We start from the raw sequence: 21,360 nt of genomic DNA on the forward strand, positions 1-21,360 counted from the left end.
AGGATTGAATGAGTTAATTGCCTAGAGCTGTGCCTGGCACATAGTGTGAGCTATCATTATTATTATTACCAAAAGAAAACCAAAAACCCACATTTTCATTTTTAAAAATCTAAAACATATGCATAAACCAAGAAAATATAAAAATCACATAGAACCTCACTATCCTATGTTCTATATTTGTATATTTTACTGTGTACTCTTTTGTACCTGGTTTTAAAAATTTAACCTATTTTTATTTAAAATATTATTGAGTAACTAAGAGGTTAAATAATTTGCATGAGGTCATAAAATAGAAAGCAGTGGCAACAGAATTTACACTCAGATTTTTTGAACTTGTTGAGTGATTATTGCTGTGCTGGTAATTATAGCAACTGAGAAAGAAGGGAGGAGAAAAATGAGTAATGGGGCCAGAGTATAGTTAGTCCTTAAATTTTGAAAGGCAAAACATGTACAAAAGGATGAACTTCATGATGAGATTCACTAAATTCAGAATTTAAAAAATACACACACGTGTGTGCGTGTGTGTGCAAATATATATATATATATATATATATATATATATATATATATATATGTGTGTGTGTTTTTTTTACTGGTTGATATCTTCTTTTAAGAAGACTGCTTATTTCATGAAGCTATGTGATTTCCATCTAATTTGTTTTCTCTCAGAAGTACACATTTTTAAAAAATCATGGAATATATCAGATTGACAAAAATATAAAAATAGTAATTTCATGAATATGGGCATTTTGTTATATTGCAATTGTATACACCTTTCTGGTGAAATGTTTAAAAATGTAAATAATGCATATATCCATTAATAATGGAATAATAAAATTATGGTGAATCCACACAAATGAGTTTGAAGCAGCCACTAGAAAGTTACAAAGGTACATATTTATTTAATGACATGTATTAAATGTGGGAAAAACAGTAATTGAGCAGTATAATAGTATTGTCATCTTTTAAAAATATATTTAATTATTTTTCTATGTCCATAGACATAAACTTTAGAAAGATGTGGTCCAAAGTATCTGGTTAGTGGTATTTCAAATGATTTTTTTCTTTAATTTTCACTATTGTACATTTTATGGGCTATTTTCCTACAAGGAAGTATTAAATTGCTTAAGTTTTAAAAATGAAAAGGTAATACCTTTCTTAATATTTATTGATTTCAGGGAGGAAGGTCAATATTTATTAATATATAATACTCATATATTAATACCTTTCTTAATATTTATTGATTTCAGGGAGAGAGAGAGAACATCAATGATGAGAGAGAATCATTGATCTGCTGGCTGCCTCCTGCAACCCAGGCATGTGCCCTGACCTATGAACCTTCTCCTGGTTCATAGGTCAATGCTCAACCCCTAAGCTATGCTGGCAGGGTGGAAAGATAACGCTTTTAAAGTGAAAGGAGGAAGCTCATTTTTGGTGACACTTCCACTGCCCTTTATCCCTGGAGTGGGGCGGAGAACACAGTGTTTGATTCCTTTGCTCTGTGTGGGAGGCAATGCAGAAACAGCTTTTAAGCAGGTAAATACCTGATACTCAGATAGATAGTAACATGGAGGGCTAGAACGTGTGCCTCCTTCAGATTGGAGCCTGCAGAAAACACGGAGCGTGGTGGTTTGATAAATATGCAGAAAAACATTAACCTGAGACAGGAGTGGTGTTTCCTGACCAGCAGGTGCAAAGCAGATGACTCAGGAGGAGACAGGAGAGGAGCAGGAGGGAAGGTGCCCTGCGGGGAGAGGAGGAAAAGGGAGGGAGCGGCTGGCACAGATGGGGAGATCCGATCTGCTACCATCTGCAAGAGCTGCTCTGACACCTGAGACAGAAGGTGACATTGAGATTTCACAAGGGTTGGACAGGTGTGCGAAAACCAGCGAATGTATTACCAGGGGACACTATCCTTTTTGGTTCCTTTATGTTTCTCTGAAAATCAGCTAGAAAAAGGTAGTTAAAAAAAAAAAAGAATGAGAATGTCTTTCTAAATAGAGGTAATCAGATGGGCTTTAAAGAAAAGATATAAATATTCAGAATTATATGAGAAATAGCCATTTCTCTCCCCAGTTTCAGGACACGTAGAGTGTCTGTGATAGCTCCCATAGGGCTTTTGCCAGCCTCTCTGAACGCTCTCATGACTCCAGCACAGTTGATCTCTGTCAGGTTCCCCTGACTTTCTGACAACCAAGCCTACTGGTTTTTCCCCTCAGTTTCCCTGCTCAGCTTCTGCTGGTATCTCCTCATCAAACTTCCTCCTTGTTTATCACCTACTTACATGGTTTGCTGTTTGCTTTACTCTGTTTCCCCCCTCTTCCCTTCTCCCTCAGTTCATCCTGTACAGTTAATGTTCCCACTCACCACCTAGACGTACATCCAAACACTTTGGCCCTGGTATTCCACCCTGTGTTTCATGACTTGCCTCCTACCACCTCAAGATGCCGCTCTTCTCTGGTTGCAAAGTCTACTGCCTCTCCCTGCACAAACCTTGCAGTTCCTTAATTCCATTCATTCCATCAGAAGCTAAAGGCCTGCCATGAGCAAGACAGGAAGCTGAGCCCTCCAAGGAATGCAGACATGCCCATGGAGATCAGATGGAACGGGCCCTGCCACCACTGCTTCCTAATTATGTGACCCGATGCAATTTACCTAAGCCCCTGGTTCCTCGGTTTTCTTATCTGTAATCTGTAATCTCACTCTCCTCATAGTGAAGTTCATTATTATAATAATTAAATGCTATGAGGTGTCTAGCCGACAGCCAGGCAAATAGTAAGTACTGAAGAATTGGTAGTTCCCTTCCGAACACCACTTCATTTCCCAAAGAACTTAAAACGTTCTAGCAGATGCGATGTAATAAGTGGTGAGAGTAATGTAAACAAGAACACTAGGAGTCCAGAGAAGACAGAGCACAGAAAAATGAGTAGGCTGATCTTACAAGATAGACTATCCAGAAATGACTGGGTAGGAGTTTCCTATAGGAATGAGTAATATAACTAAAGGGTCAGTCATGCGAAAAGGCCAAGAAGGGAAAGTCCTTACCTACACTGGATGTTCATCTAAAGTTCCTAGCTCGGTGGCACTGTCCTCGCCACTCTGCTTAATATTGCTCCCTCTGCATTCCCGTTGCTCCCAACGCCTCACCCTGCAACATGTTTCTTATATCACTCACCACCACACCACGCATTTATTTACCTTGTCCATTGTGTATGTTCTCAAAAGAATTGAATCTCTTCAAAGGCAGGTGTGTGTGTGTGTGTGTGTGTGTGTGTGTGTGTGTGTGTGTGTGTGTGTTCACTGTGGTTTTCCCATTACCTAATGGGATAGACACCAGCGATCATGGTCAACTCTCTGGATCAGGATTATGTGATGTGGAAGTCCAGGAAGTTCTGGAGGATAGGAACACTAATCTCATACAGGTTGAAGACAGATTTGAGAGGGAGAGAGATGGGGAACCAACCATTGCAGTGGCCCAGGGACTAGGAGAAGAAAGCCTCTGCTAGGTGATTGTTATAAATATAAATAGGGACAGCAAACATTCCAGCGGAGTTACCTAAACGTCATTGTTTCAACATCAATCAAAGGCTGGAAAGCATACCTTAGACCACACATGTCAAACACAAGGCCCGCGGGCCAAATCCAGCCCGCCAGGCCTTGCAATGTGGCCCGCACCGCGCTGTCATCACTGCACTCCGCTGTCAGTTTATGACATTGTCAGTTTATGACTGTTCAGTAAACCATTCGGCCTGCGATTTAGGCTGGATTTTAGATTTTGGCCCCTTCTCTGATTGAGTTCGACACCCCTACCTTAGACAAAGGAAGTAACGCTTTAGGCTGCCATCCAAGAGAAGTAAGTAAATGTATCTGTTCTGAATGTACTGATAGGAAAATATAACCAATTGCAAGGAGTACATATAGTATGATTCCATTTATATAAATATGTATGTAAATATATGTGTGTTGACACATTAAATTTATCTGAAAAGCACACACCAGACTCTTAACACATACGGAATGGCATTAGGGTAGGTACCAACAGGTTTTTACTACAATATCACACAATTCTGTTATGTTTGGTTAATTTTCTGTAAGCATGTATTACTTTACATTAAAATAGTTTAAAATTAATAATTTAAATGACTCGGGCTGTATAAAGGAAATAATCAAGAATATACTTCTGAACTATCAGTTATTTAAAATGTCACCTAAAATCTCTTGTCACAAAACATGTGCATGAAACTGTATGCATTTGGACTAAAAATCTGACCCTTAACTCAAAAACAGTAACGACACAAATGAATTTGGGAAGGCATGATCCAGAGTCAGAGACCCTTTTATTTCAAACTGTCGCACTCCAGTTTAAGAGTCAGAAAGCATTTCCTAATTAATGAGTGAGGAAGACATTAATAATTCATGCCATGAAATCTCTTGGGAGAGGGTTAAAGTTTAAAACCATGACTCTTGAGCTCACAGTTACACTAAAATTTATTTCATAGTTTATAAGCCATTTAAAAGTATGGTTGTGATGGCCAAAGAGATAAAAATTAAATTAATAATAAATATGGCATTAAAAACATGTTGCTTTGAAGAAAGCTTTTCATAGTTCTTTTTAAAAAAATGATTTTCTGAATATGCAATCCAAGTAAAAATGGTATGAACCAATTTCTATTTCAAAATAAGACTATGATATTGTTTAAAAATAAAGAACATTACCCTTTGACGCAATTATAGATACTACTTGCATCTTAACTTTATTATTATTTGTAACTCTCCTAGGTACCAGTTCAACAGATTCTGACAGTGAAAGTTTAGCTTTCATATCGAAACCTGGAGCAATGCCACAGTAAGTGCTTATAATTTACTCAATTATATAGCAAAGAACAGCAGCAGAATTGGGGTAGGAAGCCACCAGTGTTTTTTCAGAAAAACTGATGTCAATCAAAGATCAAATACTTGAACTTGGAATGTCATTTTTAACTTAGGAATTTGAATTTGGAAGTCTGCATTTCATCATTGATATGCAAAAAATCTAACCATAGATAATGTTAGTTTCAAAGACAACTAGCCAGTTATAAGTTTATGGCAAGAGCAGTCATGTTGAGAGAAAATGTATTAAATCACTATTACAAATAAATGTATTTATATAAATTGGAAAATATTTCATTAGGCCAGCAATGTGTTTCCATTTAAATAAAGTCTATTTCTAGCTAGATTGTGTCATGAAAATCTTAAAATTTATTTACTTCTTCCTACAAAGACATGGATTCTTAGTAAAATGTTGGTATCTTAATTATTTCTCAAAAAATCAAAATCTTCAACAGTTTTGTAGAAAACTCTATGAATATGCAGACAGTGTCAAATTCTTTTGATCTGCTGGTATATACATAACAATTATATCCACTCGATGTCAAATCGTCACCAAATACTAATGCTGAATGGGCCTTAATAAGATCCTATATGTATTCTACCACCTCTCATTTCAGAGAAGGATCAGGTTGAGTGAAGTTACATGGCTCGCTTGGAACTCCACAGCCAACAACCTAACAAAACTTGGTCTAGAAACCAATTCTTCTTAACCTTTGTCTACATCTCACTAACTTCCATGCACTACAAAAAGACAAAAATTTTAAGACACTCTCAACTTCACAAAATTAGAATCAGAACAAAGAACAGCTGCTAGACTTTAAAAAAAGACAACCATAACTTTGGATTAAATATAGAACCTTAATCCTAAAGATTTCAAATATCTTCCTACTCCTAAAGATTAGACTTTTTCTGAGCATTGTCTTTGCAGATTCTCAAGTTCAACACCTTAGGTTCACTGATAATGGCTGTGTTACATACAGCTACTCTTCTTCTATCCATGTGTTTATTTTGCTAATATCTATAAGGTTCGTTCTCTGCATATACTGGCTATTGTAGCCCTTCCCATTTCTGAAGCACGTAACAGTTGAAGTGGATTAAGTACACAAAAAGAAACTGGGCTATTCTGTGGAAATGTTTTAAAGAGTAATGCCTGCTTTTTACAAGAATTCTAGCAGAACACTTGCCTCCCTATTTTCCAGGGCTCAGAAGAAAACAACGTCCGTTTCCCTGACAATAGGATCCTCATCTCCAAAGACAGGAGTGACCACAGCTGTGATTCAGCCACTCTCTGTCCCTGTTCAGCAGGTGAGTATGCCTAGGACCAGGGCCCACAGGCAGTGGAACTCATTGGAAGACTTCTTGCTTAAAGAATATAGCTTTAGCCGAAACTGGTTTGGCTCAGTGATAGAGCATCGGTCTGTGGACTGAAAGGTCCCAGGTTCGATTCTGGTCAAGGGCATGTACATTGGTTGTGGGCCCATACCCGGTAGGGGGTGTGCAAGAGGCAGCTGGTCGATGTTTCTCTCTCATTGACATTTCTAGCTCTCTATCCCTCTCTCCTCCTCTCTGTAAAAAAAAAACAACAACAATAAAATATATTTTTTTTTTTAAAAAAAAGAATATAGCTTTAATTTTACTAGTCTGCCCCTTGAAATAGTTTCTAAGTGGAAATACAGTGGGAGGGTGGGAGTGGGGAGAAAATTCTAGGTAAAGGTCTTCCTTTTAATCCACTAAAAATAATTTTAACCAAGGCCACACCAGCAGTTAGTCAGCACCTGCATTTCCATTAGAACTTCCCTTTTTAGTAGCCAGTAATCTGCTAAAATGATACCTGTTTTATTTACGACTATTACAATTTGATTATCCCCCCTCATATGTGCTCTCTTCCTTTCAGCTAAATTTATTATTTCACTTAAACAAATGAGTAGACAAGAGAAGTCTACATACCAACACAGGTATTCATTGTCATCCTCTAAGCACTAAACAGATAATAAAAATTTCAAATTTGACTTTACCATGCATTTTTATCTTTCTTTTATTATGAATATTGAGACAGTGTTAAATTCTTTTGATCTGCGGTATTTACAACTTTGATGAAGTTGTCAGGCTGCTTTATCCAGGAAAGAATAACAATACTAATGCCTGGAAAGAAACTGTAATGAGTTTATTTTGCAAACACAAACAACATGAATTCTTTAAGTAATATTGAAATCTAAACATTTTTAAGTTAAATGTATGTTACTTTGCCTTTGTGCTATGATGATTACCTTTAAATACAGCACTCATAAAAGCTTCCCCCAATACCCTGAACTGTAAACTCATTCCTTACACGTCTGTTAGGTATGTTTTGTGAAGATGACCGTGCACTCAGAAGTATTTTAGTAATTACAGGTGTGTGACTTACACTCTGTGATATGTAGAGTATGCAGGCACTAGAGAAAAGACCTTTGAGTTGAAAAGAACCCATCAATATAAGTTACTTGGAAGTGGCATATAGGGTAGGTATTTCCTTTAAACCCCTAAACTAGAATGGAATTTATAGAAATATTTCTGATTAAATCAGTGAGGTGTTTTGTGTGGGTTTTTTTTTTTTTATGTTTACGTATTTAATGAATGCTTTGCACTGTGCTAGGCATTTTACAACAGAAAAAAAAAAAAAAAAACGTATCACCAGCTCCATTCACAGTTTATACGCTGTGCATGGGAACGGGAATGGGAAATATACACATGAAACACTTCTCAGAGATGAAAGACTGTATTAAGGTGTAACAGGGAAGCCTAGAAGCAGAAAGACACACATACATCTAAATGAGTAGGTATCATCATAATGTAAGCCGCACATTTAAATGGTTTAAATTTTACAGGAACACTGAATGGGAGGTAATATATCCCACTTGTCTAGTTGGGAGAATGAAATGCTCAAAGAAACTCCATTGCTTTATTATAGGCAAAGTGATGTAAAGCTTAAAAATGCCCTGAATTCATATTGCCTGGGTTTGAATCCCAGTTCTAACACTTACTAGCTAAGATATCTTGCACAAGTAATATAACCTTTCTTTATCTATTTTTATTACCCATTAATTGAAGGTAATATCTCAAAGGATGGTCATGAGGATTCATTGAGTTAGTTTCCATATAACTCTTAGAACAATGCCTGCCACAGACTAAATACTTTGAGTGTTCATATATTCTTTGCACATAAAAAGACAGTTAAAAGCGAGACTTCAATCTCCTAAATAACAGCCTATAACAGCCTTACAAGGATAATGAGTAAGGCTCATTGCCACCATCCTAGCCTCTCTACCACTCTGCCAGCATTCTCCATGATGTCCGGTGGCATTCTTGGGCATATAATACCAGATCACTAATGGTTAAAAAACTATGAACCATTTATATAGAAGTGAATGAATCCAGAGTGCTTGAAAATTCATGACTTGGGCACAAGGAAATATTTTCCATTCACTACCCTGAAATCCTTTTATTTTCCCAGAGATGAGCACCATTCAGTAATTGTTTCAGCATCTTTGTTTTTTTGAACATCAAGAAAAAAAAGGATATATTTTTTTCTTCATTTCCTATAATCCTTATCTATACCAAAAAGGAATACAAGTTAAAAATAAGACAGGTAGATGTTTGGTTATTTATCTTCCAATTCCAGTAACATGTGCTCTTGATTCAATGAATCCAGACTATATTAAAATATATATAATGTCTATAAGAGCTTGTAAAAAGACCCTTGTAGAAGTCCCACACACAGAAATCCATTTGGTAATAGCATTTTAAAGTGTGTGGATCCCTAAGGAACCACGGGACTCTTGCCTTGAATGTCCTTTTGAACAGAGAAGAGTAACAGATGTGCAACGAGGAAGCAGACAATGTCTGTGCTGTAAGAGTAGATCAGCAAAATGATATATGGAGAGACTTGCATCCACTCGTTTCATTCATGTGGAGCGACCTTCATAGTGAGCCCTATCTTTTCAGCAATTTATATATTTAGAATTTGATCCATGTGTCTCTGCTTTTTCAGGTTCACAGTCCAACCTCGTATCTCTGCAGACCTGATGGAACCACTTCTGCCTACTTTCCTCCTGTTTTTACAAAGGTCTGACATCTGCGAGTCTCATTCTCTGTATTTGCTTTGGTGCTCAAATTTCACTCACATGTGGCTTTGTGCAGCATCTTTAAAAAGTAAAGGAATAGATCAGTAGACTGATTATCATGGTTACCTTTGGGACTCAGATATTTACTGAATGAGGGTTATGTGAATATAATCTTATAAAGGGTCCAACTAATGTGGGCATGGTCAGGGGCCTGATAGGGGTCAAAGTAGAGTGGGAAAGCCAAGACAGAAAAAAACTAGACAAAATCCCATCTAGGATATTGCTTGGGAAAACCAGCTAGCTTTATAGAAATTTTTTTTAATGACTTTCAGCTTGTTCTAAGTTGGTGTTTTGCATTGCCACTGTGAATGACATCCATTTCATTGGACAACTGCTCAACTCAGAAATGGTACCAAGCATTTCTTCTTCCTCTCCCTCTCCCCAACCTTCAATGGACAGATAGTGCCAGGCCTGCAGACTGGTAGGCTAAAGAAGTCATGACTCCCAGATTAATCTATAAATGTAATGCAAATCTACTAAAATTCCAGTGGGTTTCTTGTGTTTATTTGTTTAATACTGAACTTGGCAATTTGATTCTAAAAGTTTGGTGGAAGAGACATGACTAAGACTTGCCAAGACACACTCCTGAAGAAGGAAAACAAGATGGTGTTATGGAAGGGGTGAGATTCGCCCTTGGGGACAGCACAGCTTCCTCAGTGTAGACCCCTGGGATAGTGTGGAGCTGGCACAAGGCTAAGCAAATTGACAAGTAGTCAGAATAGTAGCCCACTCCGATACCTATAGAAACCTGCAGACCACCAGGTGAAGAATGAATTCTTCAGCAGAGAAGAAAAATCCTAAACTCGATTTCTACCTCACACTTTTCACAAAGCTCAGTGCCAAGTAAACTAAAGACAAACATGACAAGCAAATCGAGAAAACTCCCGTGAGGCAGTAGAGCAGAGCATTTTCATTTTCCTCCTATAAGGAGTGATTTTTATTTTTTCCTTTGAAGCCAGCCCACGTCCAGCTTTATTAAGGATCTTTTCATAAACAGACCAACAGACCATTTACTGTAGAACACAGACAACAAATGATAATCGCTGGCAACAACTTTGAAAGTCCCCTCCTGGATAAACTACCAAAAGAGGGGGCGGGGGTCGTGTAAACCCGTGTCACTGTAAACAGCCAGTGAAGTCGTCCTTTGATGCTCAGAACAAGAAAGGTTTGTGGAGGGTGGACGTCCACATTTACATGCCGTTTAAGAGTTTTCCCCAAGGAGCTTTACGAGACCATCCCCAGAAAATCCCTGTTTCCTGATGGATTCTTGCCTGGGACATGGTTGATTTGGGAGTATCAGGGATCAACACATCCCTCAGTTTAAGCAAATAAAGTCCATGCTGGTGGCCTCAGAGGAAGAAAGGAGATTGGAAGATTCTGCTTTCCTTCGCCACAGAGGCCTGGCATGTGGAGATGTTACCGAATTCCTCCTGGGCCCTGGGGGCAATCCTCACACACTAGACACAACACTGTTCTGTGCCATCCAGCCCCTGAGACATAGACATCCTATTAGTGTTGTTTCTCGCTTTCCAAAAAGAGAAGCATGCAGCATTCTACATCAGCTTCATGAAAAGAAAAACAACATTTTTACTGAGGTTGATTGATTTTATTATTTTTTTTAATCTCAAACTGTAGAGTAACTGGAAGCTGAGAGCACACCTCACTGGGCATTCCTAGGGACCCCACTTCCTGTGTCTGGACTGGGGACCATCTGTTTTCCACCTGTTGTTTCATTCCTCGTTTGTATCTGCTTTTCTTGCCCTTTGCCTTTGTGCAGTGTCTCTTCCCTGCTTTGCAGGGTTCCTTGTGGGCCTGGGCTGTGATGATTGGAGAGGCGGGTTTAGAAGCTAAATCTGCCCATCTCTATAAGTCAAGCCAGCCTTTGCTTTGTTGACAGCAGCATCTTCTTCAGCTTTCTCTTGATGGTTGACAGCGGACAGCAGGTGGGCTTTGCCAGTCCAATGGCGGGCCTCCTTCTGTATTCTCTTACTGCTCTGGGAAAACGGTCCCTGGGTTCGCAGCCAGCACCTCTGCCTTTGGGCCACTGTGCTTCGCTGGAGCCACAGAACTGGTGTGGCTGTGGGACTGAGTAGCAGGGACACACATGAGGCCAGGAGAGCAACTAGCTCTGCATGGCATTTCTTCCCACATAGATCCCTCAGAGGAATCACAGTGTCACGTGGACTTGATTTATGTCCAGAGATGTTCTATATGGACCCTAAAACACCAAGAGTCCCAAATTCTACCCTGAATGGATAATCCAGATTGCCAAGTGCAACCTTAAAGGTTGGCGCTCATCTCCCTCAGGGCTCTGCTTCATGCTCCTGCGAGTTCTCCTAATGGCTAACTGTGTTTAGCTGGGGCTTTTGCCAAGATAAAAACGTTTGCTCCAGGAGGAGCCAAATTGTAATCTTGGAATAACGATGGCATTTTGACTGCTTAAGGTCCTTGGCATCCACCCATCCCGTTTCCTACATCTCTGACTTTCTAACGTTCAAACAAAACACACAGTCCTAGGGATAAATCAGTCTCCTTTGGTGTCCGTAAGCTCACACATGAAAAATATTTGGGTACCTCTTGTAATCTCCTGTGAATGGCTTCCTGGACAAGCCTGGAGGAGGGGGGTGGGGGTGATTAATCCACACCAGCTGAGGCCTGAGAGCCACACTTTCCCTCAATGGTGCACTCAGCTGTTTCTGGACCCAACAAGAAAGTAAGAGTCAATCTAAAACCAAAAATTTTCTACAAGTAAAAATCAGGTGGGAAAAAGAACGAAATCAGAAATAGCTAATAATCTTAACATTTACACTTGAAGACATTCTTAACCACCAACATGCTTATCAAATGCCTTCTCAGACTTCACTGTAGACTTTGAGTTCTTTTGCCAACAGCATGACTTTGAGGATGTCCATAGCGCTTTAGCACCGAAGGCCATTTGCTGCAGGATAGGGTTTTCCCAGCACTGGATTTGTTGTGTTTTCAAATAATTCAAAAACTAAACTAACAAAACAAACTAATAAAAAAGACACACACGCTCATGTGAATGTGTTTGCTTTTGGTCTATGTACAGGTGAACTACTTTATTGCATTTAAATTATTTTAAGTCTTCTACAGACTCTGTATCAGAGCCAATGCTCTTTAGTCAGAAGTTTAAATAGTCAAAATGTAAGTGATACAGGAGAAGGAAGGTCAAGAGAGGACATACGTAAGCGAAATAGTAATCTTTTGATATTTAATAACAAGTATATGAAAGCTTTCCCTCTTTGTCTCGATGAAGCCAAATTAATCTCTAATCCGTTGGGTTGTAAAAATTTATTGGTCTGGAGTTGGAGTGGATGGGGGCCCGCAAGGATAATAGTAAGGGGGTGGAATTGAAGGTCAAGAAGATAAAAAGGCTGCCTTTTTAAACATTTTACTCAGCACGTCAAAATGAGAAAATACCAAAGCCCCTCATCTTCATCAGCCTGACAGAGGGAACCAGTTGGGCAGAGATGGCGGGGGAGTACATGAAAAGGTTGGCGCATGGGAAAACGAATGTGTGTCTCTTTTTTCTCATCCTGTCTGGTTTTCATAGGAATCTACATTCCTAGGGTGTGTGATTGCTTTAAGAAGTTTACATTCCTACCAGCTTCCTCTTACATGTTAGTAGGAAAAGGTAACAATTGTCACCGTAAAATTCCCTAAGTCCAAAAGAGTCCATACTCTTGCAGACCAGTCCATGCTAATTTCATTGTATGGAGATGAGGAAAAGCTGATAATAATGAATGGATTTAAAGCTCTTTATCCTCATCTGAGTCAATGAAAATTTTTTATGATGCAAGTTGTTTTGTTTTGTTTTCCCTCTACGCGATTTGGAAGTTGTATTCTCTGTTGTGAGATTGTGTAAAACCGCACCAAAGTTGATGGTCAGCGTTTTTCTCTAATTTCAGGAACTGCAAAACATAGCGGCCTCCGAGGGCCAGGTGGTGGTGCTGGAGTGCCGGGTGCGAGGAGCGCCCCCTCTGCAGGTCAAGTGGTTCCGACAAGGGAGTGAGATCCAGGACTCTCCAGACTTCCGAATTCTACAGAAAAGTAAGGAGAGGTGCCCCATCTCCCAAATCCAACTGCCGTCTTCCCTCTAGCTTTAGAAATAGCAAGGGCTTAGCTGTTTTATTTATTTATTTATTTATTTATTTATTTATTTATTTATTTATAATCCTTAATCAAGGGTATTTTTTCCATTGATTTTTAGAGAGAGGGGGAGGGAAGGGGAGAGACAGAGAGAAACATCTATGTGAGAGAGACACATCAATTAAATTAGTTGCCTTCTGCTTGCCCCCGATCAGGGTCAGGAGCCTGCAACTGAGGAACGTGCCCTTGACCAGAACAGAACCTGAGACCCTTCAGTCTGTAGGCCAGCGCTCTACTCAATGAGCCAACCTGGCTAGGGAAAGGGTTTAGTCATTTAGATGAACTGACTTCTGTTTTCCAAGAGAGTGAGACCAGATACTCTGCAAATGTAAGGCGCCCAGTAAATTAAAGCTAAACTGCTCACTAGCGGACCCTTTTAATACTCTGATGAAAGTTGTATGTTCTTTCTTTAAAAAAAAAAAAAAAAAAAAAAAAGACATACATTTGGGCTCAAAGTTGGGCAAATAATTTTAAAAGGCTTACAAGCTTCTGTAAGACCTTCTATGAACTTCAGTTTAAATAACTCCCGAGTGTAAGCTGTTACTGGAATTTGAGTTTTTGTATTTGTAGAAATATAAATTGATCTATCACTTTATTGCCCTGCTGATATGGAGTTTGTCTATAACGTTTCAGCAGACATGCCCTAGACGAGGTAATAGGAAAAGAGAGGTAGGTTTATTATTAAATGGAACCCTATTCTAATAAAACATTCTTTTTTTTTTTTTTTTTTCTCGTGTGGCAAACAGAACCTCGATCTACCGCTGAACCTGGTAAGAAGCTTTTTTCTATGTTTTCCCCTTTGGTAACGTATCTTTGGGGTCTCAATAGTTCTTTGTGTCTGTTTCAAAGCCATAAGCAGAACAATGTTTTTGCAGTTCCCTGGAAATGTGAAACCCCCTTAAAGACAATATCTTCTTTATCGTGGGGTCTGTACACTGCGTTTTACATCAACTTCTTTATTAGTAAAACATTAGGTTCCATTCAGACAAGAAGGTCAAGCTCAGTGACTTAAGGCTTTTTAAAAACACAGTCTTTTAGACTCCGAAAGCCCACTAAGCTAATGTTGGAAAAACATCCTCCTAAGACTCCCGTAGACAAGACCAGCCGGCTGCATACTTCTGCTGACCAGACTCGCCAGCAGCCAGACTCCCCGGCATAGAAGTGAGTCTCGCATGAGAGCAGCCCTGAGATAGAAGCAGCACGGACCGCCAGGCATTGCTCATTGATGTGCCCGAAGCCATAAAAGTTTACTATCCTACAAGCATGAAGAAAGTCATCTTGCCCTAGCATCTCGCTTAATTACTGGGTCATTTGACCTCATCTGAGTGCTATGTTACCCAGAAGCATCGGGTCCAACTTTTCTCTGGCCTCATACTTTTTTATATAATTTTTGACTCCTCATGGGCTAACGTGATCTTTGTAGAGGGAACAGAAACGTTTGCCAAGGTGTTTCCTAGGGCAGCCTCCTTGGGACCCCTTTCTTTGGTATTTGGTAAAAGTCACTGCTTTTACCCCTTGCCATAGGGTAGACAATCACACGTGTGCCTCCGCTTCAGCATCAGGCAGATCCTTTTGGGATCCCTCACCCGAGCCTGCCCCTTCTTTGAGAGCTCGGAGGTTTGCTGTGGGCTGCTGCATTTCAGGTTACTGTGCTCAGCCCTGGACCTCTGAGTGTTGGGTCATTGAAAGCAGAGTGTGATCCTATGAGAGTCCATAGTTTAAGGGATGCTAAGTAGCACCCTTGGGCAACAGCTGGAGTTGATCTGCTGCTTTCTTGTCATACGTTACAATTAGAGCTTAAATGTGTCCTCAGCACATCAAATACTGTAGTCCCCTTCCAAACCATGGAAATACACAGCTTTGTGTTTTGTCTGTGGATACGTCTTTGTGTAGAATGGCATAATGTCGGTTCCCTTATCCATGACACTTCTGAGACTCAACCTACTGCATGAGCTCATATGGAAATCCTATTGCATTTACTACTGAGGGAGAGGGAGAGAAAGAATGAGAGAGAGCAAGTAGGCACCAAATGCCTCTTTTATCTGCAAGAAAGTTTATATGAGCAAATCTATGGAGTCATATGGAGCAATTCATGTCCTCTGATGCTTTATGTACAAATACAACTAGAATCTTGGGACAGAAATTCTGAAAACATTACTGGAACAAATTAGGACTGGTTTTGAAGTTGCAGTTTTGGATTCTGAGTGAATTCATGCAACTCTTTTCATCATGTTGTTACCCATTGTCCTCACCTACAGAGGTGATGGCGATTTATGAAATGTCTCCCATGATATGTGATTGGAAATCATAAACTAACCATCATCCAAAAACTCAAAATACTTGTTAGAAACTGAATAGTTTAGTTTTTGAGTATGTACATGTTTAAAAGTTGAAAACACTCAATATACTGGCTAAGAAGGAATACATTTGGGTGAGGAGAGAGATAGAAGAATCCCCTACCACCTCCTTCCTCAACTCTTGATTCCAATAATTATAGGCTGTTGTTGTTCCTTGTGATTAAGCCCCTATCCCAGTGGTCAGCAAACTCATTAGTCAACAGAGCGCAAACCGCAACTTGTGAGCCGCATGTGGCTCGCGAACCGCAGTTTGCCAACCACTGATCCACCCTGTTCTCCCTTTGCTCATACCACATATACTCCTGTTTCAGTTGTGGATTGCCGTTTTGCTTCTAAAATACAGTTTTGATCATGAATTATGTAATGAAATCGGTCGTCAGTCGCTTCCTGGAATAATATGACCTCTAGAACTTTCTGAAATGCCTTTTGGTGAAATGTGACAAAAGCTTGAAAAGGACTATGGAAGACCTTCCTTTTAAACTGCATGTCCTAGTAATGTATAAAACAGTTTCTCCTCCCCTTGTTAATGGAATTTTCTTATTTTTCTTTTCCCTTTTGTTAGATCGGAAAGCATTTAAGAAAACAGACTCCTCCCTTCCAACCACAATAACAGTATTTGCTTAAAACAAATGTTTCTTGGTAGGAAAATATTTTAAGCAAATCTGTCCATATAGTAAAAAATATATATTATAAGAACTACTTTTCCCTGACCTTAGATAATTCCACCACCGTTGTATTTACCGCACACTATTAGAATTGCTCCTTCCCTTTTTATAGTGGAGTATTAAAATGCTCTGCTTCAGGAAACCTGAAACTGGCATGTAGCACTCAATCCATGACCATATTTTTTAAACAACAGCAAAATTACTTTAAACACATGATGCACTGTCCCAGCCACTATTTATGTGAGTTGTCATGAGTAAGAACCTCAGAACAAGCGAATGTTGAAACATACTTGTCTTTAAACAGTGTTTTGGCATGCCTGACACAACTAGGTAAGATCATGATTCTTAGACTAGTAGCCAAATGTTTTCCTTACCTTGACCTTAATGTTGACCCTCGGCTTTGTCAGGGAAAAACAAAATACAGATTGAACCATTTACATTCCATAAATCACCTGATGGACTGTGATGTCCAGTAGACCATTGAACTATTCAAGTATGTAAAATATATGTAGGAACTGGCTTCCCTGAGAGCTGCGTTTTTAGCCACTGTTACGTGGAAAGGAGAAAAACAGACGTGACTACACTCCATCTGAGACAAGAGATAAATTTTATAGGCCTAGGTCAGTGATGTGTTCCAAATGCTAAAACATGAATAGCCTTTGAAATTCAGGAACATATTTAAGCATTTGGATTTTATTACCCTCTTTTCTCTTCCTCTCACATATTCACTCTTGCTCTCGCCTTGCTGGCTTGCATTCAATCTCTCTCTCTCTCTCTCTCTCTCTCTCTCTCTCTCTCTCTCTCTCTCCCTCTCCCCCCTCCCCCCTCCCCCCTCCCCCTCTCTCCCTCTCTCCCTCTCTCCCTCTCTCTCTCTTTTCCTCTCCCTCTCCCTCTCTCTCTCCCTCCTTCCTTCCCTTATCCCTTTCTCCTTCCTTTCTTTCCTCCTTCCCTCTCACTTTCCTTCTCACCCTCTCTTCCTTCTATCTCCTCACTTTCTTCATCCTCCCCTCCCTCTCTTTCTGTATTATCCTCATTCTTTTTATCTCTTTTTTCTTTTCTTCACTATCCTCCATTTTTTATTTATGTGTAAGATGTTTTAAAGCTCTAGAAGTAAAACTGAAGTTCACTAGTACCTAGACATAGCGCCACTAGGGATTAGATATTTAGATAAAGAAGGACCTAGCAAATTCCCTCCCTGTGCATTTGTGCAACTGAAACAGGTTTTTCTTGTCACTACTGTGTTGTATCTGTCTCATATGTTTTACACCCCCTTCTCTGTCTAGACAGAAGTCAGCTTGCATCATGAAATCTTTTCAGACTGTTTTGTGCATTAATAGCTAAGTCAGCTTCCTTAAGACCAACATCCGTTTGTCATATTACCTGCTCTGGGCTTCTTCTCTGACATTCTGACTTTTCACTGATTGGATCCTTCAAAGACTAGTCTGGTGGGAATGGGGGTGGGGTGGGCGGAGAGCAGAGGAGACTCATTTGACAGCTGTTAATACTCAGGCCCTTACTCAGCTGTCTGAAAACAACCACAAACTGGATTGAGTTACTTTTATAGCATTGTGTAATACCAAGCAAATTGAAAACACAAAAAAAGTGTCTTACTGGCTGGGGAATTATACATACAAAAGGAAGGTGTCTCCTACTTTCAATATAAGTCTCTGCTACCAGTGCCACCCATCATCCTGGCTCGAGTGCCGTCAAGCCCACATTTGATTCTGTGATTCAGAATGTGAAGTAGATTACACTTTGTTAAATGTGTTAGGGTGCCGAGTTGCAGGAGTGCAGTGGTGAGGGTGTTTGTTGAGATTCCGGTTGAGATTGTACATAGTGAAGAACTTAATTCAAATGTTTTACCCACCATCCAGGTTCTGATGGTGGGTAAAACAACAGTGAGCTGTATAAAAACTCTGTTTCCCAAACTGTGACAAGGTACCCCAGGGTGCTACACTTAAGTGGTGGAGGTGCCTTAATGTTGTAATACTCAACTTTTGATAAATATAACTACTAGTTTCAAATAGTTCAGAGTTTCAACATTAGATGAAATGCTTAAATATGTTCCTGAATTTCATTCTCCATTCTTTTCCATGACATTATATCTTTGTGAAACTGAGGTAACAGTTTATGTGTATGTGATAACAAGTAAGTACCACATGAAAATCAACATGGAACATGAAATGAAGCTGCCGTGTTCATTATGATTCTGAGAAGGGTTGTGCAGAATCCAATAGGTGCACACATCCATTAGAAAGTACTTGTGCTTATTTAGGAATAAGATAATAACCATTTCTTTACATTTATGTGTACGTTTTTTTTCTTAAGACCTAAATACTTAAATTTTTTGGAGATAACTTCTTAACAAATGAAGCATTAGGTATATCACTTGGTTTGGAGCACCTAAAAACATTACCAAGATACTTAGCATTCCATGGACCAATACATTTTGGTTAAATGTCTGGGGCTAGACGAGAAAGGCCCATGTGAGTATATACCAACAGAAAATGGAGAAACACTTAGAATTTTAAATGTTCCTACTTCCCATCTTCCTCCTACATACTCTTCTAGAAGGCTGGCTGGCCTGTGAACTCTTCCTCTCCTGCAGAGTGAAGGACTCTTTTCTGGGCAATCTGAACATCCCAAGAGAAAAAAGATCTATGTGTAACAGTATGGGAGTTTCTCCTGAAAAGAGTCCAGATTGTGCTAATAGAAAGGCCAAAGTTTCTCTCTAGTGCTCAGAGCTTCTAAGCAACTCACCACCATCTTAGATCGGAAAAGATGAAAGATGTCTGGAGAAATCTCTACTATAGATGCTGCAGAAGAAACAAGCAACTTCCCTAAATAGAAACTTGGAGAAAACAGACTTGCAAAGAGAAGAAAACAAATGAACCCTCTCCTCAGAGAGACAAGAAAATCAGGGCATCCAAGAAGTAAACATAAAAAGGAAGGAGGAAGGAGAAAGGAAGGAACGTTCGGAAAACAAAAAGTTCTTGGAATGAAAAAGTTGGTAGCAGACATAAAAGTAGAGGAGATGTTCCACAGATTAAACCAGGCAGATCAAGAGAAGTGATGTAAGAGAAAAGGTGAGAACATTAGAGATACTGGAGAACCTGCCGGGTTGATTAGACAGGCATCCTTGAGATTCCAGGAGGAGAGGACAAAGGGGGAGAGATGTCGATGAAATTTGTTTTTTTGTTGTTGTTTTTTACATCCACAAACTGAAGGATATCAGTTTCCAGGTTGAAAGGATCCACTGAGTCAGGATGTATGAAAAGAAATCCACAGCAGTGTGCATTGTTGTGAAATTCAGTGACAAGGAGATGATTCTACTAGTGTCTAGTGATAAATATCGAGTCACCTATAAACGAACAAGATCAGAACGATTTAGGACTTCTCAGCAGTTTATATTAAACACAAAGAGATAATTAAGCCAAGCCTTTCAAATTATGAAGTAAAATTACCTCTAATTAAGAATTCTGTACCCAGCCAAACTTTTAATTTAATATGAAGATGTGATCGATATTTTTCAAACTTGCAAGGTCTCTGAGATTTTCATCCACAATCCGTAGGATATACTTCACTACAGCAAGAGCATTCATCCAGAAAGAGCAAGGTGTGGGGATAGGAAGCAGGAACTCAAGTGCAGGTCAGAGGCAGCCCCAGAGGCTAATAGTTGTATGTCAGGAACGGGGGGCAAGTCCAGATTGGATCAGTGTGACTCATGAGACTGATACATGGCGGCTTTCATTACCAAGAGCTCATTGCCACTGCTCCATCTTTTGCCCTGGTGACAGAATGGGAGGGTGGTAACCCTGACCCAAATTCTTGCCTCTACTTGCCCTGCCCTGCTTTCCCCTCCATACACTGCCTCCTGGATTAGCTGAGAGCAACCCTGCCTCACAAGTGTTCTGATTTGAATGGTGCTGAGGTCTGGAAGTTAGCCATGTAGATCTTAAAAACAAAGTATGGAGACACCAACTCCTGCCCACACTTAGCTCTGCCAGATGTCCCCACCGAGCCTTAATATTTCCCAGTGATGACCTCTATGGGGCTTTTGTAAACTCACAGGGAAGTTGAAGCCAGTATATGTCCCCAGATAGTTCCTGGGGGCTTTTTTCTAACAGGAAAAAGTTTGCTTTTTCTTTATACAACATTTGTGCCTGTTACTCAATTTTTTTTTTAAGTTTGAGGAATTAAAATATTATTTCGTTTTGTAAAACACATTTTGAAGGATATATACATATGTGGTAAACACATAAAGAAAATCAAAGAATGATGATCTCAAAAGGAGAAGGGCCCTGGCCAGTGTGAGTTGGTTGGAGCGTTGTCACATAAGCCGAAAGGTTTCTGGTTTGATTCCTGGCCAGGGTACTTACTTAGGTTGCAGGTTCGATACCTAGTTGGGGTGCATGTGGGAGACAACCAATCATTGTTTCTGACATTGATTTCTCTCTCTCTTAATCTCCCTCCCTTCTTCCTTCGCTCTCTCCTTTTCTCCTTATTTTCGGGTGAGGATTTAAAAGAAAAATGAAGAAAGATGTACTTGGGGAGGCATACAGGGAATTCCTAACGTATTGGTAATATCTTATTTCTTAGCCTTGATGAGTCCACAGGGACTCATTTCATGGCTATTCCTTAAACTGTATATTTTCAATATGTTTCTCTATATGATACAGTTCACAACTTTTTAAAAACCCTTTATAAAACTTTATACAAGTCTTGGATTTAATCACGCAGAATTTCATCTTATTGATTTTAGCTCAGAGTTCTTTGTTATCAGTGCTGTTAGCCAAACCATGTGATTTAGAATAAAAGCTGGGTTTCTCTTAAGTAAGCTTGGTCCCTCCACCCCACCGAAAAGCTGTGAAGGAAGAGGTTTATGAAAATGTCCCTTTATGACCCAGGGGACCCAGTAATACCCTTGCTGCCTCATCTTTTTATGAGAGTCTGCAAGCAAACTAGTTTTGTAGTATATATTTAACCAAGTGTTTAGTCTGCCTACGGACTTGAATGAAGTTCAGGGTTGACTTCTGGGAGATATTGATGTGATTAAGTAATTTTTAGGTAACTATGAACAAACAGAATTTATCACCAGCAACAATAGTTTCCAACTTAGTAATTTATTATATCCCTGCA

The 21,360-nt window shown here is 39.5% G+C and overlaps 1 protein-coding gene across 2 annotated transcripts in view; it reads left to right on the forward strand.

Moving 5' to 3' along the window:
• Positions 1-21,360, forward strand: part of PALLD (palladin, cytoskeletal associated protein) — a 386,711-nt gene that overhangs the window by 175,505 nt on the left and 189,846 nt on the right. For both annotated transcript variants that reach the window (XM_084883726.1, XM_084883727.1), the window contains 5 exons: positions 4,780-4,846; positions 6,069-6,174; positions 8,897-8,971; positions 12,959-13,100; positions 13,946-13,969. In XM_084883726.1, the coding sequence (XP_084739852.1) occupies positions 4,780-4,846; positions 6,069-6,174; positions 8,897-8,971; positions 12,959-13,100; positions 13,946-13,969 (414 nt within the window). The remainder of the gene's footprint in view (positions 1-4,779; positions 4,847-6,068; positions 6,175-8,896; positions 8,972-12,958; positions 13,101-13,945; positions 13,970-21,360) is intronic.

This window comes from Pipistrellus hanaki (assembly GCF_964339955.1).
Source record: "Pipistrellus hanaki genome assembly, chromosome: 5".
Taxonomy (NCBI): domain Eukaryota; kingdom Metazoa; phylum Chordata; class Mammalia; order Chiroptera; family Vespertilionidae; genus Pipistrellus; species Pipistrellus hanaki.